This window comes from Lactuca serriola, chromosome 4 (genome assembly GCF_051521515.1).
Source record: "Lactuca serriola cultivar US96UC23 chromosome 4, Lser_US96UC23_V15, whole genome shotgun sequence".
NCBI classification, from domain to species: Eukaryota; Viridiplantae; Streptophyta; class Magnoliopsida; order Asterales; family Asteraceae; genus Lactuca; species Lactuca serriola.
The window spans coordinates 266,984,543-267,012,065 of NC_136411.1; the positions used below are offsets into that span (position 1 = coordinate 266,984,543).

Genomic DNA, 27,523 nt, shown 5'->3' on the forward strand with positions numbered 1-27,523 from the left:
ATGTCAGGTAGGGGTGTTGGTACGGGTTTAGGACCACAATGAGTTTATAGTAGGTGTATGGGTTCCAGGTGGTCGGTTGGTGGTATGGGTTGATCGTTACAATGTCAGGTAGGGGTGTTGGTACGGGTTTAGGACCATAATGGGTTTATAGTAGGTGTATGGGTCCCAGGTGGTCGGTTGGTGGTACGGGTTGATCGTTACAATTTCAGGTAGGGGTGTTGGTATGGTTTTAGGACCACAATGGGTTTATAGTAGGTGTATGGGTTCCAGGTGGTCGGTTGGTGGTACGGGTTAATCGTTACAATGTCAGGTAGGGGTGTTGGTACGGGTTTAGGACCATAATGGGTTTATAGTAGGTGTATGGATTTTTTTCTTACTTAATATAAAATAAAATAAAAAATCTTAACAAAGTGTTCACACTGAAAAATTAGTAAGCTAACTAGACCTTATTCTTATTTTCGTTTTATTATACTACTAGATTATAACCCGGGTTAAACGCGGGGAACGTATATGTCACACCCCAAAATCGGAACGGCGGAAACGTTCTGGGGTGGATGACGTCATGTCAAGTATCACAACACATGCATTATAGTAATCAAAGTACAACAAAACATTGCATTAATAGTAATAATTTTACATGGTTACAATACAAGGTATCAAAGTAATACAAGTAAATATAATAAGTACAGCAAGGTACTAAGCCATCTTCATCAACAGCTCCGGGGGTGTACCTGTCTAATTGCTGACCTGAGAATACAAGTTATTTGAAAAGCGAGTATCAGCATTTTTACAAATGCTGGTGAGTTCATAAGTATTTAGTGACATTTATCCAAATAACTTTATAAAGTAGTAGTTTAAGTGTTTACTGTGTATTAGAGTTCTTTCCAGAAAATCCTATATTTTCTTTAATAAAGCAGCCTTCTACCAAGACTGGTCAGTGTTATGTGGTAAAAAGTAATTTTCCCTAAATTGCTATCATTATCAAAATACTGAATTTGATTATTGAGGAAAGCAAACGACATCAGGGAATAACAAATGCCTCAGCAGTGAGGACTGTTGACTAAGGCAAAGGAATCATAGACTCCAGGAGAGTATCGAACTAACGACATGCCTGGTTCAGTCTAACAAGTAGAGACTCAGACCCCAGAAGGTACCAAATGAAAGGTACAACTGGTAAGGTCTAAAACAGTGAAAAACAGACCCCAGACAATATCAAATGAAAGATACGTCTTGTAAGGTCAAAACAGAGAAAACAGACCCCAGACAGTATCAAATGAAAGATACGTCTTGTAAGGTTAAAGTAGAGAAAAACAGACCCCAGACAGTATCAAATGAAAGATACGTCTTGTAAGGTCAAAACAGTGTGACTCTGAAAATGTATTACCAGCATACAGTGTAAATTGCCGGTGAAATACCGTTACCTTAAGGCCAATGAATTATAAGGTAATCCGGGATACTCATAACCCTACTGACTAGAGTACCAGACGCCCTACAAGCGTCCGAAATATGACATTTGTCACCCGTTGGCTTGGTAGGTCGGGACTATAGCTAGCAGTTTGGGTGCGGATTGTCAATCCCGTATAGATCTATACACACAATGTCCGCTCTCCCTACAGGAGATTCTGGTTACCATCTAGACGACGGAGAAGGCTGTGTCCTGAAGATGCGTCCCAAATAGTGGGTAGAGACTTCCAAATAGTAGGTAGTGTGTAAGTGCTGAACTAGAGGTGGAGACTTCCAAATAGTGGGTAGTGTGTTTCGAATGTAAGTGTAGACTAGAGGTAGAGACTCTTAACTGAACTGACTAGAGAATTCCTGTATGTCCATACTCATATACATAATATATAACTAATGAATCAAACGACCTTCGGACGGCCATCCGATCCCACCAGACCACATCTCAACGAAGAAAAGAAAATAGGGCGGACGAGCCTTTCTAAGTCTTTCAATTATTACTTATATGTACCTATATAAGCACATACATACATCTAACTACGACTGAGTGTGTATCAAGTAGAAGTGATTCTTGTGAAGTAGGAGTGTCTAACAAGTGGAGTAGGAGCGGTCGCAAGTGAAGTAGGAGTGTCGAACAAGTATAAGCGTATCACGAAGTAGAGACGACAATAAGTGAAGTAAGAGCGTCTATCAGGTATAAGCGACTAAAAGTATAAGCGATGTAGAGACAATAACCGGTATAAGCGTATCACGAAGGGAATGCGTTATCAAGTAGGAGTTTTAAATAAGTGAAAGCGAAGCAGCGGTAACAAACAAGTGAAAGTGTACGTCGTAAAAGGGAACTTCGATGAAAACCTTGGAAAAACCTTTATACTTAGAAAAATCGCATTTTGTATTCTTTGGTAACATAAGTGTGAAAACCTTTAGAAATCTTTGGAACCTTTATAAACCAGTTTGAAATGATTTTAGATAAAACAGTATAAGTAAGAGTTTTGAAACAATTGAAAACCATTATAGTGTCCTACTCGGTAAAACAGTGTAAAGTGTGGTAAAACCTTGTGCATGCAGGTTATCAATCAGATGTGATTGATATGATAACTGGCATGTTTAACTTGTATTCCCCCCTATAAAATATGTAAAAACATTTAAAAGGTTCATTCAGGGGTATGAACTCACCTGGTGTAAGTAGGTCCGACGAGGGTGCCGGTTAGGTGCTCGGTGTCACGTAAAGACTTGGACACACTTAAAGACCTATTTAACATATGATAACATATGTTCACATACAATTAGTATATTATATACCAATTAAACAAGTATACGCACTCAAAGGAGCGGAAAACACTTTGGTTAAGTGTTTGGGGTGTCCCGGGTAGCGTCTAAAGGTGTGTATGGCTTAGGAATGGAGTTTACTCTCGGAGAGTAAACTCTTATCACTTAGTTTACCTCCCAGGGACTACTCACCATGAGTTTACGGCCGTAAACTCATGGTGAAGGGTTCTAGTGTGTTTTAAGGCTTCTAACTTGTTCATGGAATTATTCTAGGTCCAAAACTATATAGTATGAGTGGGTTTAAGGTCTTTAAGGGCATTTTAATGGAGTTTACGGCCCAGGGACAACTTCTAAGGGAGTTTACGGCCGTAAACTCTCATTCCTTGAGTTTTGAGAAGTTTCAAGCCCCTAATACCCTCCTAGCATTTTATAGAAATAGTCTAAGGCCATTTGGGGAATAAAAACCATTATTTTGGCATGATTGAAGGTGTTTACGGCCTTGACACATGTCTGGGCCGTAAACTCCTTTTACCCCCTCATTTCCTTGTGTTTAAATGATCTAAACCCTAAATGGTATGCTCCTAATTTATGTATTAAGCCCTAGGGTGATTAGGAGTGTTTTGGGGCACTTTTACATGGTTTAGAGGTGTTTACGGCCTAAGCATGTGCCTGGGCCGTAAACTCTCTTTTATGCCTCAAATCCATGTGTTTTAATGTTTAAACACTCCTAGGCTAAACCCTCAATTTATTTCCAAGCCTTTAGGGACATTTTGGGGTCATTTTGGCCTCATTTTAGGTCTTTACGGCCTATGGAGGAGCTTAGGCCATGAACTCCTTTTCAACAGCTTAAATGGTCCAATTCTAAGCTATAAACATGAATCATAATGTTTAGAGTAAGCTAGGGTAAGTGGACTTACGATTTGGAAGCGTTTGGTTGCGGATTTGGGTCGAAAACGAGTCTAGAGAGAGAGTTTAGAGAGAGAGAGAGAGGGTAAAAAGTCTCCAAATGGAGTTTACTCCCCTTTATATATGGGTGGGAGTTGGAGCTTAGTGGAATTCTACCCAATACGGCCGCTAGACGGGGCTTTTGGTCGCACCCGATTTAGTGGTAATAATGATAAAAACTAACTATTTCCAACTAAATGGAAATATGTGTTATGTGTTTTTATTCTCTTTTATCACGACTTAACGACATATTAAATATAAACAAATGAAATGTTTATTTAATTGACGACCTCTAATTAACGGAACTTTTATAAACTGGAATATTCCGTTAACGGTAACGGGAAAATGTAACGGAACAACTTGGGTTGTCACAGTATAAGAAACATAAAAATGTCTATAGATATTTCATAATAATTATAAAAAAAATGGTTATTGGTACTATTTAAATGTGTAGAAGATACATTGAAATCGATAAATATTTATAATCGTTGAAGAACCTCTTTGTATACAATATTTTTTGTTTTATTAGTTGAATGACCTTCCTCGTCACATATGGTTATGATATTGTTATATAAGCATAAATATTCTAATTAGACATTCCTTCCATAATAAGGTTACTTAATTTAAGCCTATATTAACAACCGATATATCGTTTTTTTCACTTATTAAAGTAAAGGAATAGAGTATAATTTATGGAATGTTAAATGTCATATGAATTTAATTTTCATATATCATCAATGAAAATTCTTTTCTAAATCATGATTGGTTTATTTTAAATTGATTATGAATATAAGTGCTAGCTTTTATGTTTGTTCTTATTTATTTGGTGTTCGCAAGAACTTTGCATTACTCTTGGCGCAACTTTGAATAATTTCAGTATATCATCAATGTAATTTGGTATATCATTCAATTATATGAAATATCAAATAATGACATTTCATTACTATTGTGATAATTTACTTTATATATTGTATCTTTACTAATCTTAACGATCTTTTTTTTTTTTAAATAACTTTAATGCTTTTACTAATTGTACTTACAAATCTCCTAATATCTTATATTTTTTTTATCTCACTTTATAATTTTTTTATAACTATACTATTTGCAAGATTGACTATCTTAATAGTTTTTTTTTTCTTTTTCCAGTTTATTCAATTTTATATTTCATTGTACAATATCATCGTTTGTATCTATTTTGAAATTTCATTTTAAAAATGCTTAATGTTTACATCTTGATGTTTTTTTAATAAACTTGTGTAATAATTATGGAATATATATTTTGTTTGAATTAACATTTACTTCATTCACTAAATTAAATTCCAAACAAATATATTTTGGAAAGTAACAATTATAATGGGACAACAGTGTATAAGACATAAATGCTTGATATAATTTTGGAGGGAAAAATCAGGATCATTAAAAAAATTTATATAAAGAAAATATAAATTTAAATTGAGTGAAATATGGATGAAATTACTGACGAAAATTATTTTGGATGAAATTGTATTTTGTAAAGTATAATAGTATAATATTATGACAAAATTCAAAATATGTATATTGTTGTGTAAAATTATAAATTATATTGTTACTATATAAAGATAAAACAAAGTAGGTTGGTATGTTAAGCAAAAAAATAATAATTTCAATGAACATATGTAACTAAAAAATGGAATTTGAAGATGAAAATTTAAAACTTAAAAGTAGGAAGACATGTAATAAAAAACATGTGAAACACCTCTAACCACATTTGACCAATTTGTTAGTGAAAAGATCATAAATGGATCCTCTGATAATGATCAACGAATTATTTCCTATTTTACAAAATGTGAATTTTATAATTAGTGGATTCGAAATGTTTTAAATAATGCTAAAATAAACATGTATATTGAAATGTAGATGAACATCTCATTTTCATGCAAACGACATGTTTTATGGTATCATGTAGAACAACACTTTAGAAAATAAAATGTTTTAAACACATATACTTAACTTAAACCCTGATCAACCAGGTTCATCAACTGTTTTTCCTTTGAATTTTCAATATTCACTTTCATGAGATTAGTCGACACAACCTGACCAAGAAAATCTGAAATAAAAAAAATAAACCTTTGTTGTATTATAGGTGTGTAATACAATAAATATTTACGTGTAGATAAGGTAGAATGCTAAAATAAAATCTTACCAAATACAACATGAGTGTCGAGATTCCTAGCTATCAAATCTTGGAAAGTCACAAAATTATAGGGATCCACCATAACAACAAAATCATTTGATACACGAAATTTGGTTGTTTTGTAGAAATTATTTTTATGCTTATGATCAACCATCATGTAATCTCCTTCATTTTTGGCCATACCAAAACTACTAATTTCCCTTATAGATCTTTCAACAAAGAGGGCTTCAAATGAACTAATGAGATTTTTTTATTGTTGTTTGTATTTTAGTGGTTACAGTGACGCCAATTTTAAACAAGTAAAGACAACTTATGTTCTCAATCTGGCTAGGTATTCTTGTTATATGGTGACTTGGAAGAGTTCCAAGTAGGAAACGGTGGTTGATTCTACCTTTGAATCAAAGTACACCGTAGCGAGTGAGGCATCAAATGACTGGCTTGTTTGAAGAACTTCATCGGAGATCTCGGAGTAGTCTCGACCATTAAAGAGCCAATATAATACTTTTGCGATAGTGAAGGCGCGGTCTCTTTGACTAAAGAACCAAAGAATCATGGTAGATACAAGCATATCGACAGAAAGTACCATTACATATGTGACATCCCGAAATTTAGGGCTAATATTATAGACGGCCAATTCACCACGAATCTCATTGTAACTTGACTTATTGAGTTTTAGTGCATCTAAAGTAAAATAAATAATTTTATTTCAATTACTATATGATGTCAGATGATACCTTACTTCCAAATGCGTAAACTATCAACCGAATCAAACCGCTTAAATGGCAACGCTAATTAATGCGTCTGAAAAACTGAAATTTTGCATTAAGCAGTTTGAGCAAAAACATTAAAATATTATAGTACATGTTCCCCTGTTTTCGAAATTATAAAGAACGTCCAAAACGGAGTTAGTATGCAAAAGATACGACAGTTTTAAGAGAACAGACAGTAAAACACTGTTTGCTTTAATCACATAAAACTAGTTTATTACATAGAATAAAAAAGATGAAAAACTAGCTACTTATTATTACATGTTTCATGAGTAAAAGAATACTACAAACCATTTTCACAAGTCCACATGAAATAACAAAACAAATGGTCCATGACTTGTTTATGCACTCTAAAATACATATTAACATAAAACAACATTTGTTTTTCTAAGAAAACTTTAAGTGACAAAAAATGCATGTAAACTTTTGTCACAAAAATAACAATTATAAAATTGTCAAAGAAAATATGTATGAACTTATTTTTATACAAAATTAAGTTTTCCATATTTCCCAAAAACTAAGATTTCCAAAAATTATAAAATCTAACAAAACTTGCAAGGTAGCTCTTAATACCAATTGTTGGGTTTTAGTTCAAAAATAGTTTAAAAAACAAGATATTTTAGGAACCGAAGACTTAAATTTTTGAACAAATATAAACAAGTTATAATCCAACAAGGATTATCTTGCAAGGAATGAACAGATAAAACACCAGACATAGAAGAGAGGAAGAAATAACAACCTTTGTTATTATTTGGGTCCTTAAGGGATGACTTGAAGTTGACGAAGAATGTGGAACCTTTGAGACATCAACAATGATCCAACTTGAAGTTGATGAAGAATGTGGAACCTTTGAGACACCGACAATGATCCAACTTGATGCAAAGATGCTAGTCTTTATGTGAAACTCTTAAGCTTAAAAGTAAAAAAAACCAAGTATTACTTTCACGAAAGCAAAAACAAGTAACAAATCTTCTAACACTCAAAGCAATAGAGAAAGAAAGAGAGGGTGGTGCTTAGAGGGTTATAGTTTTTTGGTCTCCAAGAGTAACCAAAAATGAAAGCATCATGTGTTGTCTTAAAGTTGAATCCATATATTTTAGTCATTAACCCTTTAAGCACTTATACACAAAACAAAAATGTCTCCTATGCACCCAAACCGGTGTTCTAAAAGGCACGCCATGACGTGAGGCATGGCTTCGCCGTTACGAAAAGCTTCATAACGTTGCTGTTAGGCGTAACGCGTGGCAAGGCGTGATATGACGCGCCATGACGTGTTATGGCGTGTTATGGCGCGTGTTTTTTTCGTTTGAGACACAATTTTTTTTTTCTTCGTTATGTCTTTTCAAATCGGAACTACAAGTATTGTGGTTTTTGTTAACTTTTTATTATTAGTTATTGATCTAACACTTCTAATAAGTAGTTATATTTAATATAAAATTATATTTATGTGGTAATATAATTTTAAATTAATACAAAGTCGCCGCCTTACATCACGCCTTGAAAAACGCCGTGGCTCGCCATGGCTCGTTAAGCTTGAGGCTTGGCCTTGCCGCCACGCCACGCCTCACGCCATTTAGAACCTTGACCCAAACCATGGTTCTTACTTTTGATTAAATAAATAACAAACCCATGACCTCTCTTTCCCTCCTCATTTACGACAACAAGAAGAAAAAAAATGAGGATTTTATAAATTTTATAAACAAGTTTATAAAATATAAATTTTTACTTTTTGGTAAAAGACAAAAAGATTTATCTAGTCCATAATATTATGCATAACTTATTAATTCATATCATATGATTTAATGTGTTACTTTTCATTGCAAATTATTATTTCCATGAAATAAATAATTTTCAATTAATTATAAGAGTTAATGAATATTTATTAAAATCAACTTCTAATTTTTAATAAATAATCAATAATACCAAGTTATTGTTAGTGTAACCATTAAGATCATATGTTAATTGTCAATATCATTTTAATATGATTCTTAAACATACAAGACCTCTCATAATGGTTAACTTCTATATATATATCATAGGAACATTCATTTAAGATTTCATGATGATCCAACGGTTTGATCTATGGTGGTCATCCATACACTGATGTAAAGTATTCAAAAACAAAAATTTTGAATATTTTCTATTTAGCCTGAACTCTTCAAGGATTGCAATTAAGGGTTTGAAGTTGCCCCTAGAACAAAAACGAAAATGATAATGAAAAATATGTCATTCTTGTTTTTAAACCCTAATAGGGTTTCATTGCAAATTTGACCCAAATGGTCCATAAGTTTCAAAAAGTCTTAACATTTTAATTTTCAAACGTACCCCTTTCAACCCTTCGTGTCCGTATCCATGTCTATTTCATTTTAGGTTATTAAGTTGTTTCTTCATTTTTAAAATCAATATAATTATATTAAATAATTAAAATACAAAAATAATAACACAATGAAGAACAAGATGTTACTATTTTGTCTACTTAGAGTTTTAAACGGTATAAATTGTTTTGTGCTAGATGCCCAAAATTAGGAGTCGCTACATTTTGCAAGACATATTGATTGGCAACACAATTACACAACAGTTAACTAATTTGATAGATTACTAGATGTAAAACCCATGTTTTACACGGGTTGATTAAAGAAAATAAAATATTAAAATATAAATAATAAGTACTTTTTTAAAATAAAATTTTGAAATAAAAAATGAATAAACATATTAATTGCAATTTAGTATAATATTTATTCCATTTGATACTATATATATATATATATATATATATATATATATATATATATATATATATATATATATATATATATATATATATATATATATATATATAAAAGATTATGTGGCTTTTTAATTTTAAAATTTGAAAAAAACCATAAATTGATATGTGGATATTATTTATTTAAAAAATATCATAAAATGATAAATATCAAAACTCGTGACAAAATTATATTCGTTTATTATAGTAGATGTTATAATAAGTTATTGGCTATCAATAATTATTCCACTAGTCATCAACATCGTCTTTGGTTTTAATTATAGTAGATACACACCTAAGACGTAATTAGGACCGGATACATTTTGTAAACCTTATTGATTGACAACGACATCGACTACTTAAGTGGATATCTTGTTCTATCCCATCACACCAACTACGCAACTATAATATATCCTACCAAGTGATGGGTTACTAATAAATTTAAACATGAAAAATAATATCATAAAATTTACCACTAACTTTATTTATGGATGCATAATTTTCCAAGGCTATTTACTTTAAAGTCTTTAAACTTACAAAGATAATAGTATTATAAACATTCACAATCAACTCATACTGTCATAGTCGCATCACACAATGGAGACAGTGTGATGTTTGATTCATCAATTTAAAGATAGTTAAGGTCTAAAAAGATATGTCAAGAAGGATATATCTTTCGAATACAATATTCGAAATTTGGATGAAAGTCCCAATCAACATGTGAGCATAAATCACAAATTCACATCACAATGAGAGTAATGGATTGAAAAAACTGCAAGTATCACCTTTGAAGTGCAGCATTTCACAAATCTTAATCTTAATTTATTTTCAACATACTTGGATTTTTTGCAAAGCAATAGCATTCTAATTCATCATCACTTACCTTTTTGGAGTCGCAAGGTAAAATCTCTAAGAGAGAGAAGAACACTTTTTAACCTTTCTTTAGATTGAGGGTCAATTAGATTGCCATCGCTATCAAACTTTGCAGGAGGTTGGAAGGCATTCAAGACGAACTCAGGCTTGTTTATGAAATGAAGATCAAGAAAAACTCCAATTTGGCGAAGATGGTACTGTGACCTCCCTCCACCAAACCCTCCTCCAGCACTTACGACCGCAGCAGCTTTATCGGCCCACACATTTGGTGGCCTCGATGCCCAATCTATTGCGTTCTTTAAAGGTGCTACAGTCATCAGATATGAACATTCGTAAGAAACATTAACGAGATGATGAAGTACATCAAGTCAAAACGAATTTCAGTTTATGCAATATGTTTAAAATCAACAACACTTTTGAAGTTGCTTTGATTTGAACAGATGGAGTTGAAAAAAGATATCAAATCACCGGTGACGGAGTAATTGTATTCAGGAGAAGCGAAGAGGAAACAATCGGACTGAAGAATTTTCTGACGAAATTCCTCAACTACAGGCGGATATTTGCCGTCGACTTCCAGATCCGTGTTCAGCATCGGTAGAGGCGAGACGTCGACATATTCGATTGTTATTCCATCTATTGACTCACTCAACTCAATTGCTGCGATTAATTTGATTATGTCAGACCTGATTTCGAGAAAAAAAAAAGACAGAAGAGTGGTACCAGATCGGAGGAGGCCACGGTTGGAAGAAGCTTTGCGAAGTGATCCGCAGATAGCTACAACTTTGATGAGAGGTTGGGCTGACATGGTGGATTCGATTTCTGAGTCAAGCGAACCAAGAAGGCGAATTAGGACAAAGTGCTGCACTTTTGTTGGTGGCGCCGGCTAATAAAGCCTGTAATTGTGGCTTAATGTTAATGACAACATAATAATTGAGAGAAGATTAATCTTGGAAAAATTATGAAAAGACCTTTATGTTTGTCAAAAAAATTACGTTTAAGGCTGGAGGGAGTGGTGCCACCGAAGCCGTACTCCCTCCCCCGCCACATTAGCGCCATGTCATTTTTTACCACTTAAGTGTGGTTTCTTGCCACACCAAGGGTGTGGTGCCACTAGGGGTGAGCCCAGTGCGGTTCGGTGCGGTTATTAGCCAAAACCTCACCACTAACCGCAAATGCGGTTAATCCATTTTCAAAACCGCATGGTGCGGTTATTTTTGCGGTGCGGTTTTATTTTTTTTGTGTTGCGGTTATTAACCGCATGGATTTGGTGCGGTTATTTTATGTGGTTTTTAACCACAATTTAGAGCTCAAATAGTTTTAATACTTCAAACATATTACTTGTAATAATAAAAAAAAACCATAAGGTATAAGACAATTAACTATTTAACTAAAACCACAAACAACTAATATCTTAAAAACGTCAAAGCGATAGTAACTAACAATAAATGTCTTAAAATTGTCTAGTTTCATTATTTTTCAAAGTTAAACATAAGAAAAAAAAAACTAACACTTTTGTTTTCTAGTGTTTTATCCGTCTTTCAGTCATGAAACTTGTCTTATTTTTAATATTTAATAAACTAATAATTGATAAAAAAAAATTGTATATAATATATGCGGTGCGGTGAGGTTTTTTTGCGGTTTTTGAAAACAAATAACCGCACCGCACCGCAAATTTGCGGTTTTTGAAAAACAGAAAACCTCACTATCGGTTTTTATTGCGGTTGCGGTTTTTTCGGTTTGCGGTTTATGCGGTTAATTTTAGTTGCGGTGCGGTTTTTGCTCACCCCTAGGTGCCACACTTTTCATTTCTTTTATTTTTTTATTTTTTTTAAGTATTTTAATTTAATAAAACTTCTTTTTTTTTTTTTAACTAATTTAATTTAATATACCTTCTATTTTAATAAAAAAAAACATAATTCTTCATTACTTGAAAATAAAAAAAAAACAGTACATTGCGTTACCAAAAAAAAAAAAAACCACACACATGACATTTAAATAACCCTAGAAACTTAAAAAACATAAATAAAATAACTAAAGGAAACTACATAAAGTCGTTCTCCGAGAACTCGTCTTCGGGGTCATCCGGTGGATCCAAATTAAGGTTAATGTTTTGAACCCCGTAAATGTGTTCCACCAAGTCATTGCGAAGATTATGAAATGTTTCAGTGCAACGTATCTCTGCTCTTCTGTTTATATACTCTTCGCCACCAATTTCTATTGGTTGTGTCTCTGGTATTATTTCTTCCTCGTCAAACACACATATCGCTCTTCCTTCGTCTTCAATAATCATGTTATGCAATATAATACACGTATACATGATTTCTTGAAGTTTTTCCTCGCCCAAATAAGCTGCTGGTTTTTTCAATATAAACCACCGTTTCTTCAGAGCTCCAAAAGCACGCTCAACATCCTTCCTAGCTCTTTCTTGAGCTCTCTTAAATTTCTTTCGTCTAGAACCATGTGGAGCTGAAAACGACTTAACAAACACAGCATACTCAGGGTAGATTCCATCGACCAGATAATAACCATACTTATATGGCGTTCCACGCACTTGAAAAGAAGAATCTGGTGCGGATCCATCGTATATGTTGTTAAATATTGGTGAACGGTTAAGAACGTTGATGTCGTTAATCGAACCAGGAGAACCAAAAAAAGCATGCCGAATCCACATATCTTGTGATGCAACTGCTTCAAGTATCACCGTTGGGTGACCATGATCACCTCATGTAAATTGCCCATGATATGTTGTAGGGCAATTTTCCCATGCCCAATGGAGACAATCTAAGCTTCCTAGCATTCCAGAAAACCCATGCACACTAACATGATGAGCTTGCAATTGCAAGATGTCATTACGTGTAGGCTTACGTAAATATTTTGGACCATAAAACTGAATGACAGTTTTGCAGAAAAAATGGAGACTGTCTCGTGCTATCCTAGCAGACATCCTAAAACTTTCGTCTAACGCATCAGGCGGAATGCCATATGCTAACTAACGAAGTGCGGCCGTGCATTTTTGTAACAGAGTGAAACCGGGTGTACCTCTAGCATCGTAGCGTTGTTGGAAAAAACTGCACTCCCTCGTTACATCTTCAACTATATGTTCGAATAAACTTTTGAGCATTCTGAAGCGCCTACAAAAATAATACCCTTGGTAAGTGGCATTCTCTGCAAAATAGTCTTGCACCAAATGTTGGTTGGCTTCTTCACGATTTCTGTAAATGTATCTTCGTGTTCTCTGTTGAGAACTTGCAGCTGCGTTGTTACATACAACGTTGTATGTTTGTTCCGCCATTTGAACACACGCAATAGCGGTATCAAAAATAGTCTGAAATTCTTCAGAAGATGAAGAAGATGACATTTTTTTGGAGAGTGGTGATTTAAAAAAAAAAATGTTGAAAGAGAGAAGATTGTATTGTGAAAAAAAATTAAGTTTGATATGTGTATATATATAGGAAGAAAAGAAAAAGGAAAAGGAAAAAAAAAACGAAATTGCATTCAACGGTCAAAAATTTGACCAACCAATCAAAATTCGCGGTCTTCAAAGGGCGCACTGCGGTCTCAATGGCAGGAAACCGCACCCTGGGGGAGGTGTTCCCTGCTGAGGTGGCACCAAGGTGCGGTCCCAAACTGCACCACACCGTGCAGCCTAACCCCAACAATTTTTTGGGTGTGTAGAAATATGAAAACATTCAAACTTGTAAACTATTTTATAAATGGTGTTAAAATCATAATATTTTTAATGATTTTACAAAAGAAAAAGCTTGGAACTTTATTTTTTTTTTTATAGTAAAGTTCATATTACCGACAGTTTTTGATATACTTAGTTTTTTTTTGCCGGTTAATCGGTAATTAGAACTTTACTGTAAAAAAAGTTTATGAATCTATTGTCTAATTGTGAATTAGGATTTTACTGTAAGAAAAAGTTTAAGGATTTTTATCAAATCGTTGAAAATATTGAGACTTTAGTGTGTATATATCTCATTTTTTGTTAGAAATTTAATTGTATGATAGTCTTTAAATGTTAGAGTTATTAGAACATGCTTTAGCCAGCTAGATCCTATTGAAATCCTTAATGTTTATTTCTTGTTAAATATATATTTTTTTAATATGAACAAACCGACATTGAAAAAAAGGAGATAATCAAGAAAGAAAGAAAGAACCAGAGTTGTGTTCGCTTTTTGCAGTCCTAAAAATAAAGAACTAAGAAACCGGAAAACACAAAACTGCCCATCTTACCTCTTGTCCACATTCACACCGTTTTGACTAGGCGTGTGTTGTTTGTGTTTGTACAACGTGTCACCTCTTTTCAGTTCAAGATTTGGCAGCGAACCAAGATGCAAGTTTTACAAGTTTCTCACCCTCTCTTGCTCTCTCTTTTGCATCTGTTTGCCCTAATCGGGATTGTAGAAGGGTAAAGATGGTCCTGTGAACGAAAATCACAATTAAAAGTTCTTGGGCTACAAATTGGGTCTTACGAGGCTGATAAAATAATTTGTTTATAGGGAAATCAATGGAATATTATCAACATTTTGACAAGAAATTCCTAAACTTTTTTTATAGTAAAGTCCTAATTAGGTACTAACCGACAAAAAATGGTATACGTGTCAAAAACTGCCTGTAATTAGGACTTTACTGTAAAAAAACTAAAGTTCATGACTTTCTGGTCAAATCGTTGAAAATATTAGGACTTTCGTATAGCAAATGAAGCTACTTTTAATCGGTTAGCATTTAGTATTTACTAATGTGGTTTGTATAAGCTGAGTTGGACATTGACAACTTCTAAAACTTAAAGTATTTTTGTTTTTTTACCACAATTATAACATTATAGGGGAAATAGTATAAGAAATTATATTTTAATGACTTTACAAGATCCATGGAAGAAAGGTCCTATTTATCTATCAACTAGATGTATATCCGCACGTTGCGTATGAGCAGAATTATATGATAAAAATGCTACAAATCATATATGAACATAAAAACTTTAGATATAATCAAAATATAAAAAAGAAAAAAAACTAAATATAAACCGGTCGTTACAACCCACAACATATATTATGTATAAAAATAATGATTTTTCATCGAAAAACTCGAACTAAATAACATAATCATCGTTTGAAGTCAATTATATATAAACAATCCAACATTAAAAATATAAATGAAAACATTACATATATGATCTCAAAATTTAGAATGTAAGAAAATATAACGTATCTACTCTAATAAATGAAAGTTTTTTTTGCTACTTTTCACACTCTAATTCAATTTATCAAATGTCATTTTATGAGTTTTTGTATTTTATTAATTTTCACATAATATTTTAATATAATAATTGCAATAAATGTAGTAATAAATGGATATCAATTTCATTAATCAACTTACCTTTTAATTTCAAAATTTTCAAAATTAAAGTTCATTAGTTTCTTTTGTTTATTTATTTAAATTTAAAAGATAAAAAACATTTTCATTATAATACTTCATTATTATTTTTTTTTTTTTATAAATTCAAAGTTCTAAAATATTTTGACATTTATATTTAACTTTCTTCTTTTAAATTAACTCATGTAATACATATGTATCACAACTAGGTAATAATAACACAAAAGTTATCTATAAGAAACAGGTTGTTATAGATTTTTAAGATGATTTTATAAAATTTTATACTATTTTTTATTAATCATTATTATTTAAAGATAATCAAGTTTCATTTTTTTAAATGGCAGTATCTACCTTTTTTTTTAGATATTTTAATTTATTTTGTATTTATGCAAAAACTAAAATATAAATTTTAAATGTTTAACTAATAACTTGACAATAACGTCACAACTTTTATATCATTTTTCTTATAAGATAATTTTAATCGCAAAAAGATTCTACAAACCATACAACCGTCGAATGTTTAATAGAACACCATAAAATCATTTTTTTAGATATATAGATATACAACATTATATATGATGTACGTAGTTACATATCAATAATAAACTCTGGATTCTTTGACAATCACTACTTTCAATGGATGTAATTCTAAAAAAATCAAAGAATAATTAATGAAACCAAACCTATAATATATTGTTACAATTTCATGATTATAAGTTATTATACATATGCATCTATTATGTTATTTTAATGTACACTATTATTTAAGTGTAAGATCTTGTATTGGTTACATACTCGTCGGCAGTACTCAATAAATGCCGACTCAATAAAAATATATAGGATTTTGCAAACGAAGAATATGCATCTTTAACTAATTGTAACAAATAAATTTAAATAAATTCATATTTTTTTTCTTTTGGCTCCAAATGAACAACCATAAATATTTTTTTGAAATCTAAAGAATATAAAACAAAAAAATATGTAAATATAATATGCAACTAAGAAAATCACCCAAATACGTTTCAGGCTTTCAAAAGTTTACTATCATATCTTCATTTAGTTCTTCCAAACATATCATCATTCAAACATTTTCTTTCAATGTGAGTACCAAGCATGAAATAATCTTCTTATAAAGGCAAAATACTTCAATTAATTATGTAGTTAATTAGTATAATTTGAAAATATGGGAATTTCAAATGAATATGGTTCAAGATAGATTATTTATCTTGAACCATATTGATTTGAATGAACTCCTTTATAAGAGATAGATAGATTATGTTATACAACTTTGAATGTTGTCAACAAATTCATTGTACCTCAAGTTTAATCACACTGACTCGTCTATTAACAAATCTACTTATATTACGAAATAACAATGTATCAATTATTAGATCTTGCAACAAATTGTATGGTTTTAGAATGGGAAAAATGTTTAAACTATTGAAAGTTGCAAGTATGTTTGTTGAAAAAAAATATGCACAAATATGATGACTCTGACTTCAACCTTTTTGATTTACATAACAAAGTCATTTAATTATCAATTATTTTTGCATTTATATCTACAGATGCTGTCAATTTTAATACTTCAACTTATTTACTTTTTTTTGGAACCAATTTTTTTTATTAAGAAGTGAAAAGAAGAAAAAGAGCCTGACCTAGCAAACAACTAGGAAGGGAAAAGAAAAACAAAACCAAACAATGTTGTCAATTTTAATATTTGAACTTTTTTTTTGAACCAACAAATTTTATTAAGAAGAGAAAAGAAGAAAAACACCCCAATCTAGAAAATAACTAGGAATGGAAAAGGAAACCAAAATCAAACGAATCATAAGACATCATGACTGTTACATAAGTTGATCAATACACCAATCTATCCAATTATATGCTTCTTTAATACTCATGTGTTTGAACCAAATGAATACCATTGACTTAACTTTGTCCATGGGCCTTTGTTGGTGTAATTTGAATTTGGTTGAAAGTTATACTGTTCCTTCCTTTCCACAAACTCCCAATTGTCCCGTAGCAAATACCCACCAAGACCCTTTTCTTTTTATGGAAATTTCCCCAATGCTGCTGCAGACTCTAGTACCTTACTTGTCTTATCAAAAAGATGAATCGATATATTGCACCATCTAAAAATCCATTCCCAAGTATCTTTGGCAAAGGAGCACATGCATAGTAGATGATCAGCAGGCTCCTTGACAGAATTACATTCCCCACAATTAATAGAAGCTACGCTGATTCCCAGATTTCTGAGAGCCGGGATAGAGGGGATACAATTTTAAGCTACACACCAAACAAAGCAAGCGTGTTACACCCCCAAACAAAGAACGGCGGAAACGTTCGGGGACGGAGGATGTCATGTACAATATCATAACAATGCACAATAGTAAAACAAGCAACAACATCCATTGCATTAATAGAATAGTTAATACATGTGTGTTCTGTGAATAGTAGTATGACACCAAAAATGTATATATATAAAAAATAAAAGATGAGTCTTGAACATGCTCCGTCTTCTCAAAACCTGATCCAGTGTACCTGCCTACTGGTTCTCTGAGAATACACGTTATTTTGAAAGAGGGTATCAACATTTAAGTTGTTGATTTCATAAGTATTTTAGTTTCAAGTGTTTGCATTTGTTTCATGAAAATGTTTGTATTTGTTTAGTGAAAATGTTTGTATCTGACTAGTGAAAGTATTTGTATCTTTCCCAGAAAATCCTATATTTTCTGCACTAAATGAAAAGTAGTCTTTTACCAAGACTCAACTGTTTATGAGTTCTATTCTCTTGAAAATGGTGTAAAATGTATGTTTGTACTTGAAATAGTATAAACGTATGTTTTCCATATTTGTAACTATCTTTACTCAAAAAATAGTATGCATTTCTCATGTGAGAATATCATTGTATGAATGTAATGGAAAATGAAGATTTACAATAGTATTGTATAAAATACACTACGGATGCATTAACTACCTTAAAACCAAACTGTTAATTAAGGTTAAAATGTGATTAGGTTATAACCATGCTTGATAGACTAGTATAAAACACGACGTTCTTCAGGCGTCGAAAATGATATGACATTTGTCACCCGTAGATCTACAGGTCCCACTGTAGCTAGCAGCAAGGTGTTGGATGGTCAATCCCATATAGATCTATACATAAACTCACGCTCTCCCTCCAGGAGACTCTGGTTACAAAACGTGACATAGCAAGAATTTTGCTATGCCATGAAATAGTATCTCATATTTTAGTTATCTTGTTCTTGTTATAGTATGTAAGTTCTTTCTTGTTCTTGGAAATGAATAGTATACATTCTAATGAATAGTAATAATATGTATGTATTGACTCATGTATTTTTTTCTTTGTTCTAGAAATAATATGTAGTGATCCTCTGAACTTTACCTATTATAGTTTACTAGTATGTTCGTTTGGACTGTTACTGATTTGTAGAAAAGACTCAATTGCCCAACATATGCAACCGAGTTAAGTATGTTCCTTGAAAATAAGGTTTAATATTCAAGCATATATTTAGCAAGTATAACTATGATTTAACCGATAGTCGGACTAGCGATCCTACCCTAAGCCCACAACCAAACAAGGAACATGAGTTATGGTATTTAGCAATAGTCCTAAGTCCATTAAAGCATACTTATACATAAATATATACACGAATATGATTTTGATATAAACAGAAATCTAAAACTAGTTTAAAATAGTTTTAAAGTGATTTTAACAACATTTGAGCATAAGAAATCCTTTTGTTTATTTGTTTCCACATGTAAATGATTAACACAATTATATCGTGTTCTACTTGTATCCCCCCCCCCCCCCCCCAAAAAAAAGAATTTAAAAAGGTAAGTTGTAGGGGTATGAACTCACCTTAAGTGATTGATTCGATGAAATGTTCGATGTAGGATGCTTTTCCACAAGTTAGATCCCGAGACAAAACCAAGTCCTAAATAGCAATTCACGCGATATATTGGCATGAAGTTAGTGAATAACGCTTCAAAGGTGTTAAGGAAACAACCTAGGATGTGAGAATTACTTACAAAATAAGTGTTAGAAGTGAAAACGAGTGACTACTTGGAGTTCACGACTGGGCTTTGGTGTTTACGGCCGTAAATGGTTCACGACCACTTGAAGATTCAAGTGATTTCGGCTGTAAACTCAAGTGTGTGATCTTGGTGTTCTCGATGAGACAGATTTGTAAGAGTTCTTGATAGTTTTTAGAGAGGAAAATGTGAGAGATTTAAGAGAGGAAGAAGAGAGAGCTGAGACGGTGAGGATTAAAGGAGGAGGTGACCTCTATTTATAGTAGGAGGGAAAACAATCCCTGGCCAAGGAGGCCATACTCCTCAAATCCCGTCAGGTATTATTCTTGTACCTTTGGTGGAGTGTAAGATAAAGGGAAACAAGAATGGGGGATAAGCATGTGGGGAAAAATCTTAGGGAAGGACTGATGATTTTTGTCCTTCCAAATCTAATGGGTCCCACCCCAATGGTTATACCCTCATTAATATCTCAAAAGCACACATAATCGGGTGTGTCGGGATCTGGATGTTGAGAATATTTTTCGAACGTACCGAATGATTCAATTTAAATCAAGGATTTCAAAAACTCAAACAGCCTAATTTTTAGAGTTACGGAACTCCAGGAAATTGTGTTCGAAATTTTGCGTAACGGCTCACGGTGTCCGTTTTGCGACTTTTGTAAATATTAAATATTTTGAGTATGAAATTAAATAATAGACTATATCCTGATTTCAAAAACGTTCACAGAAATCTTGTCAGCAATGCGTACATGCCTTAACGGTGTCAAATAGTTTACTTAGAACAGGTAAAACCAGTGTTATACCGGTTTGGTTTCTTAAAACTGTCGCATCTTTTGTATGCATACTCTGTTTTGGGCGTTCTTTATATTGTCGGAAACAGGGAAACACGTACTATGTGACTAGAATAATTGTTTCACTTAAAATGACTTTTTATGAATTTTTAGTTTTTTAGTCGTATTCCTAAGGTTACAGTTTGTGTGGTTTTATTTGTTGTACATTTGAAAGTATGATATCTGTCACACCCCCGAACCAGACGGCGGAAACGTCTGAGGGCTCTTGGGACTTAAATTGAATACCATCACAATGATTATACATGAATCATAACATTATTCATCACCATGCATTGAAATAATACAACTGATATTGTTTACATCCATTACATTATTTTAGTCATTACAATTTCATAACATAAACTGTTCGATAGATAATCTAAGCAAAACACCATGATATAACTTGGTACTTATTCTTCGGCTTACCTGTTACCTGAAAATACAAGTTATTTTGAAAAATGTCAACATATGAAATGTTGGTGAGTTCATAAGTAATGTTGTAGTAAAATGATTTGGTGTAGTTTGTAAAACCCAGAAAACCCGATATTTTCTGAAAAGATCATTGTTTATAAAAAGTGTGGAGATCCGTGAATATATGCTTGTTGATTTTTTTAAAAACATGTATAATTGTTGAACTTTTTGTATAAATCACGCAAGTGAAATTGTTGAACTTCCCAGAAAAACCCGATGTTTTCCCAACACATAAAATACGATGACTTGTCTATTGTTATACCAATACGTCGAATGATTTTGATTACCCGAGTGGCATTGGATTAATTAGGGCTGTGAGTTGTTATAATCACGCATTAAAGAAAATGACTAGTTTATAACTATAGTTTACGAATAATCCTTAAAGGCGTCGGCCGTTACTACTCACTTAATCCACCCACCATGATTACTCTTGTTTATCGTCCTGAATCTGTTTACTTTGATTTCTCATAGCCCAACAACCGAGGAGATAGGAGGGTACGAATTCCCTTTATTTCCATGAGTTATTCAAGGCTATCGGGAATACAAAAGACACTTGGCCCAACTCGCATTTGACTTCTCGACCTCACTAGCAGTACTAATGGGCCACTAGGGCCCAATAGCACGTTAGAGCTATTGAAAGTCCTTTTACATGGAATTGGGTCATAGAAGGCCCATCAACAAGTAAGCGTATTCCCTTCGGGCCCAAAGATCATGTTATTGGGCTAGCAAGGCCCAACAAGCATAATTTGAAACTTCCAAGCCCAAAGTTTGTAAGTTAACTCGTCATAATTATCGCGTGTTTATTGAAATGCTTTGGTTTTATGATTTTGTTTTGTTATTGATTCGAGACCGAATCAATTCGTTTTGTAACGATATTTGTTGTTGAAAATGTATTTGTTTTTCTGTTTCGTCGGTAGTCGTGGATCTTGTATTTTGTATTAATGACTAAATTTGTTTGAAAATGGAGTTTGATCATTTTCATTACCCTCCTTTTATAAAAAGTAACACTTTTGGTCCTTTTAAATAAAAGAGTTTCATTTTTAGTCCTTAAAATACTTTTCTTGACACTTTTGTATAATTTATTTGATGAAAACACGATTTTTAACCCAAAGTTTACTTAGTTGACAGATTCAGCCCCTCTAGAATAGTGATTCTCGGTAAAGGACTCATTTTCACAACTTTTACAGTTTTAGCCCAAAATCTAAAAAGTTTGCATTTTTGGTCCTTTTTGATAATGCAAAGCATGTTTGACCCTTATAAACATTTTGTTATGCTGAATACCTCTTGTTTTACAGAAAGTTACATTTCCAGCCCCTCAACTTGTAAAATTTCGCATTTGGAGGCTTATTGGGCCGAGAAGCCCATAATTAGCCCATTAGGTTAAAAATTTACATTTTAATCCTTAAAAGTTTCTAAAAATCAGAAAAATATTTATGGAAACTGTTTTGGCCCCTTTTAACCTTCAAGAAACTATGACTTGTTGATTTTTACCCCAAGTTTGTATTTTTGACAATTTAAGCCCAAAAATGGGTTTTATGTTCAAGTATGTTCATCCTAACCTTATAAACTATTTTTCTTGACTTGATTAGTGTAAAATAGCTTAAGTTATGTTTATTTCCTTTCTCATGTCTTAGGTCTCGGTTTTAAACACTTTTTGATAACATATTCATCACAAAACACATGATATCACACACATACATGCATCAAATCACACATAGCATACATTTACACATATATCTACACATTTTATTATATTCTCTCCCATAAAACTGAAAAGAAAGGGGTATGAAACTCACCTTTGTTGTTTTCGATTTGAAGAAGAAAAGAGAAGATTTTGTTGTTATTTTCGGCTTTAGCAACCTTTCTTGGAAGATCTCAAACTTAAAGAGCTTCTAAGATGCAAGATCATGAATTTATATGAGTTAAGAAGGGATTTTTGATAGAACAAAGAGTCTAGAGTGTGGATCCAAGCATAAACTTACCTAAGATGATGATTTTTATGAAGAATCCTCCTTGCAAAGCCCTTGAATCTCGAAATTTTTGAAGGAGAAGTGAAGGAATTTGTAGTGTGTTCTTGAGAGTATTGAAGTGGAATAGTTTTGTGTGTGTGTGATACTCTCGGCCAAAAGAAGAGGGAGAAGAAGAAAAGAGAAGATTGATGAGATGTTTACTTGGGTGTATGGGATTTGCATGGAGACCCATTAAGTAAAAATGAGGTGGCAATGCAAAAAGTCAACTCTTCTTCTTTGGTTGGGCTTGGGCCGAGAAGGGAGAGGGAAAAGAGAATTTTTGGTCCTTAAATGCTTAAGCCCAATTTCATGGTTACGTTGAGTGATTTTTGGTCCAAATAAATATAAATGTGATTTTTATGACCTATTAGGGCTAAATTAGGTTAGTTATGGCCCAAGAAGGTTCATTTAAATATTTTGTTTCATTCTAGGCCCAATATGGCCCAAAATATTAAAATAAATGAAAGTGGGTCCAATTAGAGCCCATTCAAGAGTTCTAAGCCCAAGATAGTCCAATTGGAAGCTTATTGGTCCATTGGGCCCAATAAGGAAATCCTAGTCCAAAATGGACTTAAACAAGGATTTCTAGGGTTTCCAATTATTTGTTGACTATTTGTAGTGCTTGTATGAAGGGTTTGATTGAAATTTTGTTGTTATTGAATAAGCGTCTTACATGTTTTCACGTTGTTGGTTCACATTTGTTATCATTGTTCAATGTTTACAAGGCATCAAAATTCCTAGTTGTGACAATATCATTAGGTATCATATAATAGTTTAAATGAAATTATTTATTTTACTTAAGATACACTAAAACTTAATAATTCAAGTTACACGAGATTCACGGTTAAATGGTTGGTTATAATTTTAGCCCTAAATTTTGGGTTGTCACAAAACAAAGTTAGAATCATCCAAAACAACCAAAACGAAACTTGTAGTAGACGTCAACACCTTAATGTGGATATAAAGAACACCAAAAATAGAGCTCATATGTTGGTGATATGAAATTTAGTAAACCACATTATGTTACACGCACATTTCTTTGCACTAAGTGTGGCGCGTGTTTGACGCCCTGATTCGTCAGTATACAGATGATGTGGCGCAATGAGAGGCTCACACGTGGTAGCTCCCTGATGGAGCCACACACATGCACGTCGCATGGTGCGTGTCGTGCGCCTAAAAACGTATATAAATAGAAAGGTGTGGTAGCCAGTTGTTGCACACCTCAAACTATTATTCTCTCTTGACGTTTGAGCCTTCTTACGTCCCGAGCAGTTCCCGAGCTGCCAAAGATCTGACACCATGCTGCGACTATATAAAGAACACTTCAAGGGTGAGTTCACGGCCCCACTTTTACGATTTTCAAATGTTTTCGGTGAGAATACATGTTATAACGGTACATTGTTAATATCATAATTATCAATAACTTTATATAGTATTAGTGATTTAATTATACCAAGAAACTTTAGGATGATATTATGCCTGGTAAATAAACTGCCAAACGTTTGAGGATAATACTACGCCTAGCCGTTATATTGGCTAACTTTTAATGCTAACCTCGTACCTAGTCATTACCTAGCCAAATTTGGATAAAACATCATACCTAGTCGTTATGTTGGATAACTCTCTAGGCAAAACATTATACCTAGTCGTTACTCTAGCCAACTTTTGGGATAGCATTGTTATTATTCACGAATATCCTACTAGAATAAACTACACTTTCATAATATATATATACATACATATATATATATATATATATATATATATATATATATATATATATATATATATATGATCAGCATAACTAACGTAACAAGAGAAAGCAAATTACCCGATACGAATGCATGGAAATAGTTGTTAAGTGAGATGTTATTCATCTCTTAGGTAAATGACCTTTAGCTAACCTTGAACTATAATAAATAAATCTTTAGTGGGTTGGAAATGTATTCACATATCTATACAGGGCTGACCACATCCTACGGTTGCTAGCTACAACCTTGACAATTAAGTCACAACACACATAACTTTCTAAACGTTGGCGACGTCTGATGAAGCGTTGATTCAGGGAGTTCATTAGTCATAAGCTCGATTATAGGAACTCATTGTAGCATTGTCCATCCTTAACTAACATAACTACTTACAAAGGAAAACGTAAGAAGTAGTCACACTGTACACTAACTCAAGGATGCGAGATAGTATTTATCAACTATTAGACCATAAAACTATACAATTTTTTTTCGAAAGTTTAAAAACCTGTGAACTCACCAACATTATGTTGATCTTTCAAGCACATGTATTCTCAGGAGAATGAGTTCTGGAAATGGCAAGTATTTTAGAGAAATCATTAAGAGTGAAGTTGGAAGCATTTGTTCTCTGATTATTTATTTTATATTTGTATTGTGCTAGTACCTAAGACAATTATGTAATATATTTTATATTCTAAATAAAAATTAATGTTTTATAAACTCTGTGTATTGTTCAATGTACTCAATAACTGTGTACGAAGTCCCAAACGTCTCCTAGCCCGGTGTTTCCGCTGCCGGTCGACGATGTGACAGAAATGAACCTCATAATAGCGTCACCCAATTGACTAATGGAGATGATATTGTGCTTCAAGCCTTTGATGTATGTTACATTCTAAATTGAACAGATTGGCATTTGATTGTTCTAAAACCTTTGGTGTGACCTTTTCCATTATATCCAATGGTAACTACATGGCCATCATTCATTACATAACCCACCAGGAGAGACTTAAATCCTAACAGATGTCGCGTGTAACGACCTAAAAATCAAGGGTAAAAATTCCATTTTTAATATAGCTAAAACATTGATAGCATTTATTTCAAACGTTTCAAATCCTTACTAAGTAAAACATTTAACAGAGTTCATCCTAAAATCATTATTTGAGGAAATCATAGGTGTGTACACTGCGATCAATCTGAGCCCTTCTTTTCCAAATCGATGATACCTGAAACCAAAACTGTAAACCGTAAACACAAAGCTTAGTGAGTTCCCCAGAGCATACCCCACATAATCCACATAATCGCATAAACCATATCAATCACATAGGTCATATCAATCATATAAGGGAGCCATGGAAATCCTCCAAGGTCTTATACACATAATCACATAAATCATATCAACTACACAAGCCATGCATATAAACATATACGGAAGCCTTGGAAACCTTACAAGGGCTTACACCCAATGCCACTGGAACCCTCCGTGGTCTTACACCAGATGCCATGTGAACCCCCACATGGTTTTAGATCACTGCCATGGGAACCCCCTAGGTCTTCCATGCAAGTATCACAAAGACAACTAGCATACCAAATACCACACAATCAACTAGCATACCGCATATAACTAACTACCATGTGAACCCCCGCATGGTCCTCACATAAATACATAATGTATCAATAGTACATCCGCAATAATCATCACAACTAGATAAATGGGCCAGCCTTGGTGCCTTAGACCCATTGGTATGGTGAGGAGACTCACCTCGAATGCAAAAGCTTCCCGAAAGAAGTCCTTAGTTGTTGCCCTGCCCATTTCCCGAGCTATCAATACCAATCAATATACCCAATTAGCAATTCGGTCCCATAGTATAATCCTTAGTCCATGCATGGGATAAAATAACCATTATACCCTTGGCCTAGTATTATCCAAAACTAAGGCCCAAACCCAAAACAAAAGCCCGACACTATAATGTCCATAAAGCCATCAATGGCCCAATTTTCCAAATTAGGCCCGGACCTTTCTAATGGGCCTTATCCTAAAGCCCAATATTCTCCTTAGTCCATAACCCTGCCCCCAATTGGCCCACGAAGGCCCTCAACAACCTAGTCCAAGAATTGGGCCAAACCGAGGCCCACAAATGTGAAGTCCATTTCTATATTGGGCCACAAGGCCCAATAGGCCCAACTATTCCAATATTCGCCCAAAGATACATTCGGGCCTAACAATTAGCAAATCCAGGCCCAAAACCATTAAGGCCCAAAGGTCCGAAGTCCAGTAAGGCTCAAGTCCTCCTGAGAGCGTACGCCCAGCGTACCTCTTTTGTACGCTTAGCGGACTAGGCAAATGGACTGTACGCGCAACGTACTACATAGTACGCTCAATGTACAAATAATTCATGTATAAAATCCATTAAGTGCTTAATACTTGATCCAACAAGTCCAAATCACAAATCTGAGCTATACTTAACGTCTAAACCCATAAAGTCACTGACTTGGTGACTTTGCATGCCCTAAACGAACCCAAACTCCAAAAATGGTATTCTACTTCCATAAAAGTGACCCTAACTCATGCATGAACCCATTAAGACCTTTAAGATGGCAACTTTCTGTCTTAGGGATTCAAATATCACCAAGGGTGGCAACCCTAAGCCTAAGAATTGGATTTGACCCATAAAGCTTCATCCTTGGGACCAAAAAGGTCCAAAAACTCAACATAAGAGATCTTAAGGAAGTAACCACCAAGTTTAAGAGTTTATACCTTAAATGAGAGCCAAAAGTTGGTGTAGTTATGGAT

At 33.4% G+C, this 27,523-nt stretch overlaps 2 protein-coding genes across 2 annotated transcripts; both read right to left on the bottom strand.

The window, feature by feature from the left end:
* Window positions 1-10,068: 10,068 nt before the first annotated feature.
* Window positions 10,069-11,152, bottom strand: LOC145097013 (NAD(P)H:quinone oxidoreductase-like). Its single transcript, XM_079034470.1, has 3 exons — window positions 10,967-11,152; window positions 10,715-10,903; window positions 10,069-10,553 (listed from the first exon to the last, which is right to left on the bottom strand). The coding sequence occupies exons 1-3, from the start codon at window positions 11,049-11,051 to the stop codon at window positions 10,249-10,251; spliced, it is 579 nt and encodes a 192-aa protein (XP_078890596.1). The 5' UTR covers window positions 11,052-11,152; the 3' UTR covers window positions 10,069-10,248.
* Window positions 11,153-12,287: 1,135 nt separating this feature from the next.
* On the bottom strand, window positions 12,288-13,604 carry LOC145099335 (uncharacterized). Its single transcript, XM_079036919.1, has 2 exons — window positions 13,286-13,604; window positions 12,288-12,967 (listed from the first exon to the last, which is right to left on the bottom strand). Exons 1-2 carry the CDS (start codon window positions 13,602-13,604, stop codon window positions 12,288-12,290), a joined length of 999 nt encoding a protein of 332 aa, XP_078893045.1.
* Window positions 13,605-27,523: the final 13,919 nt, after the last annotated feature.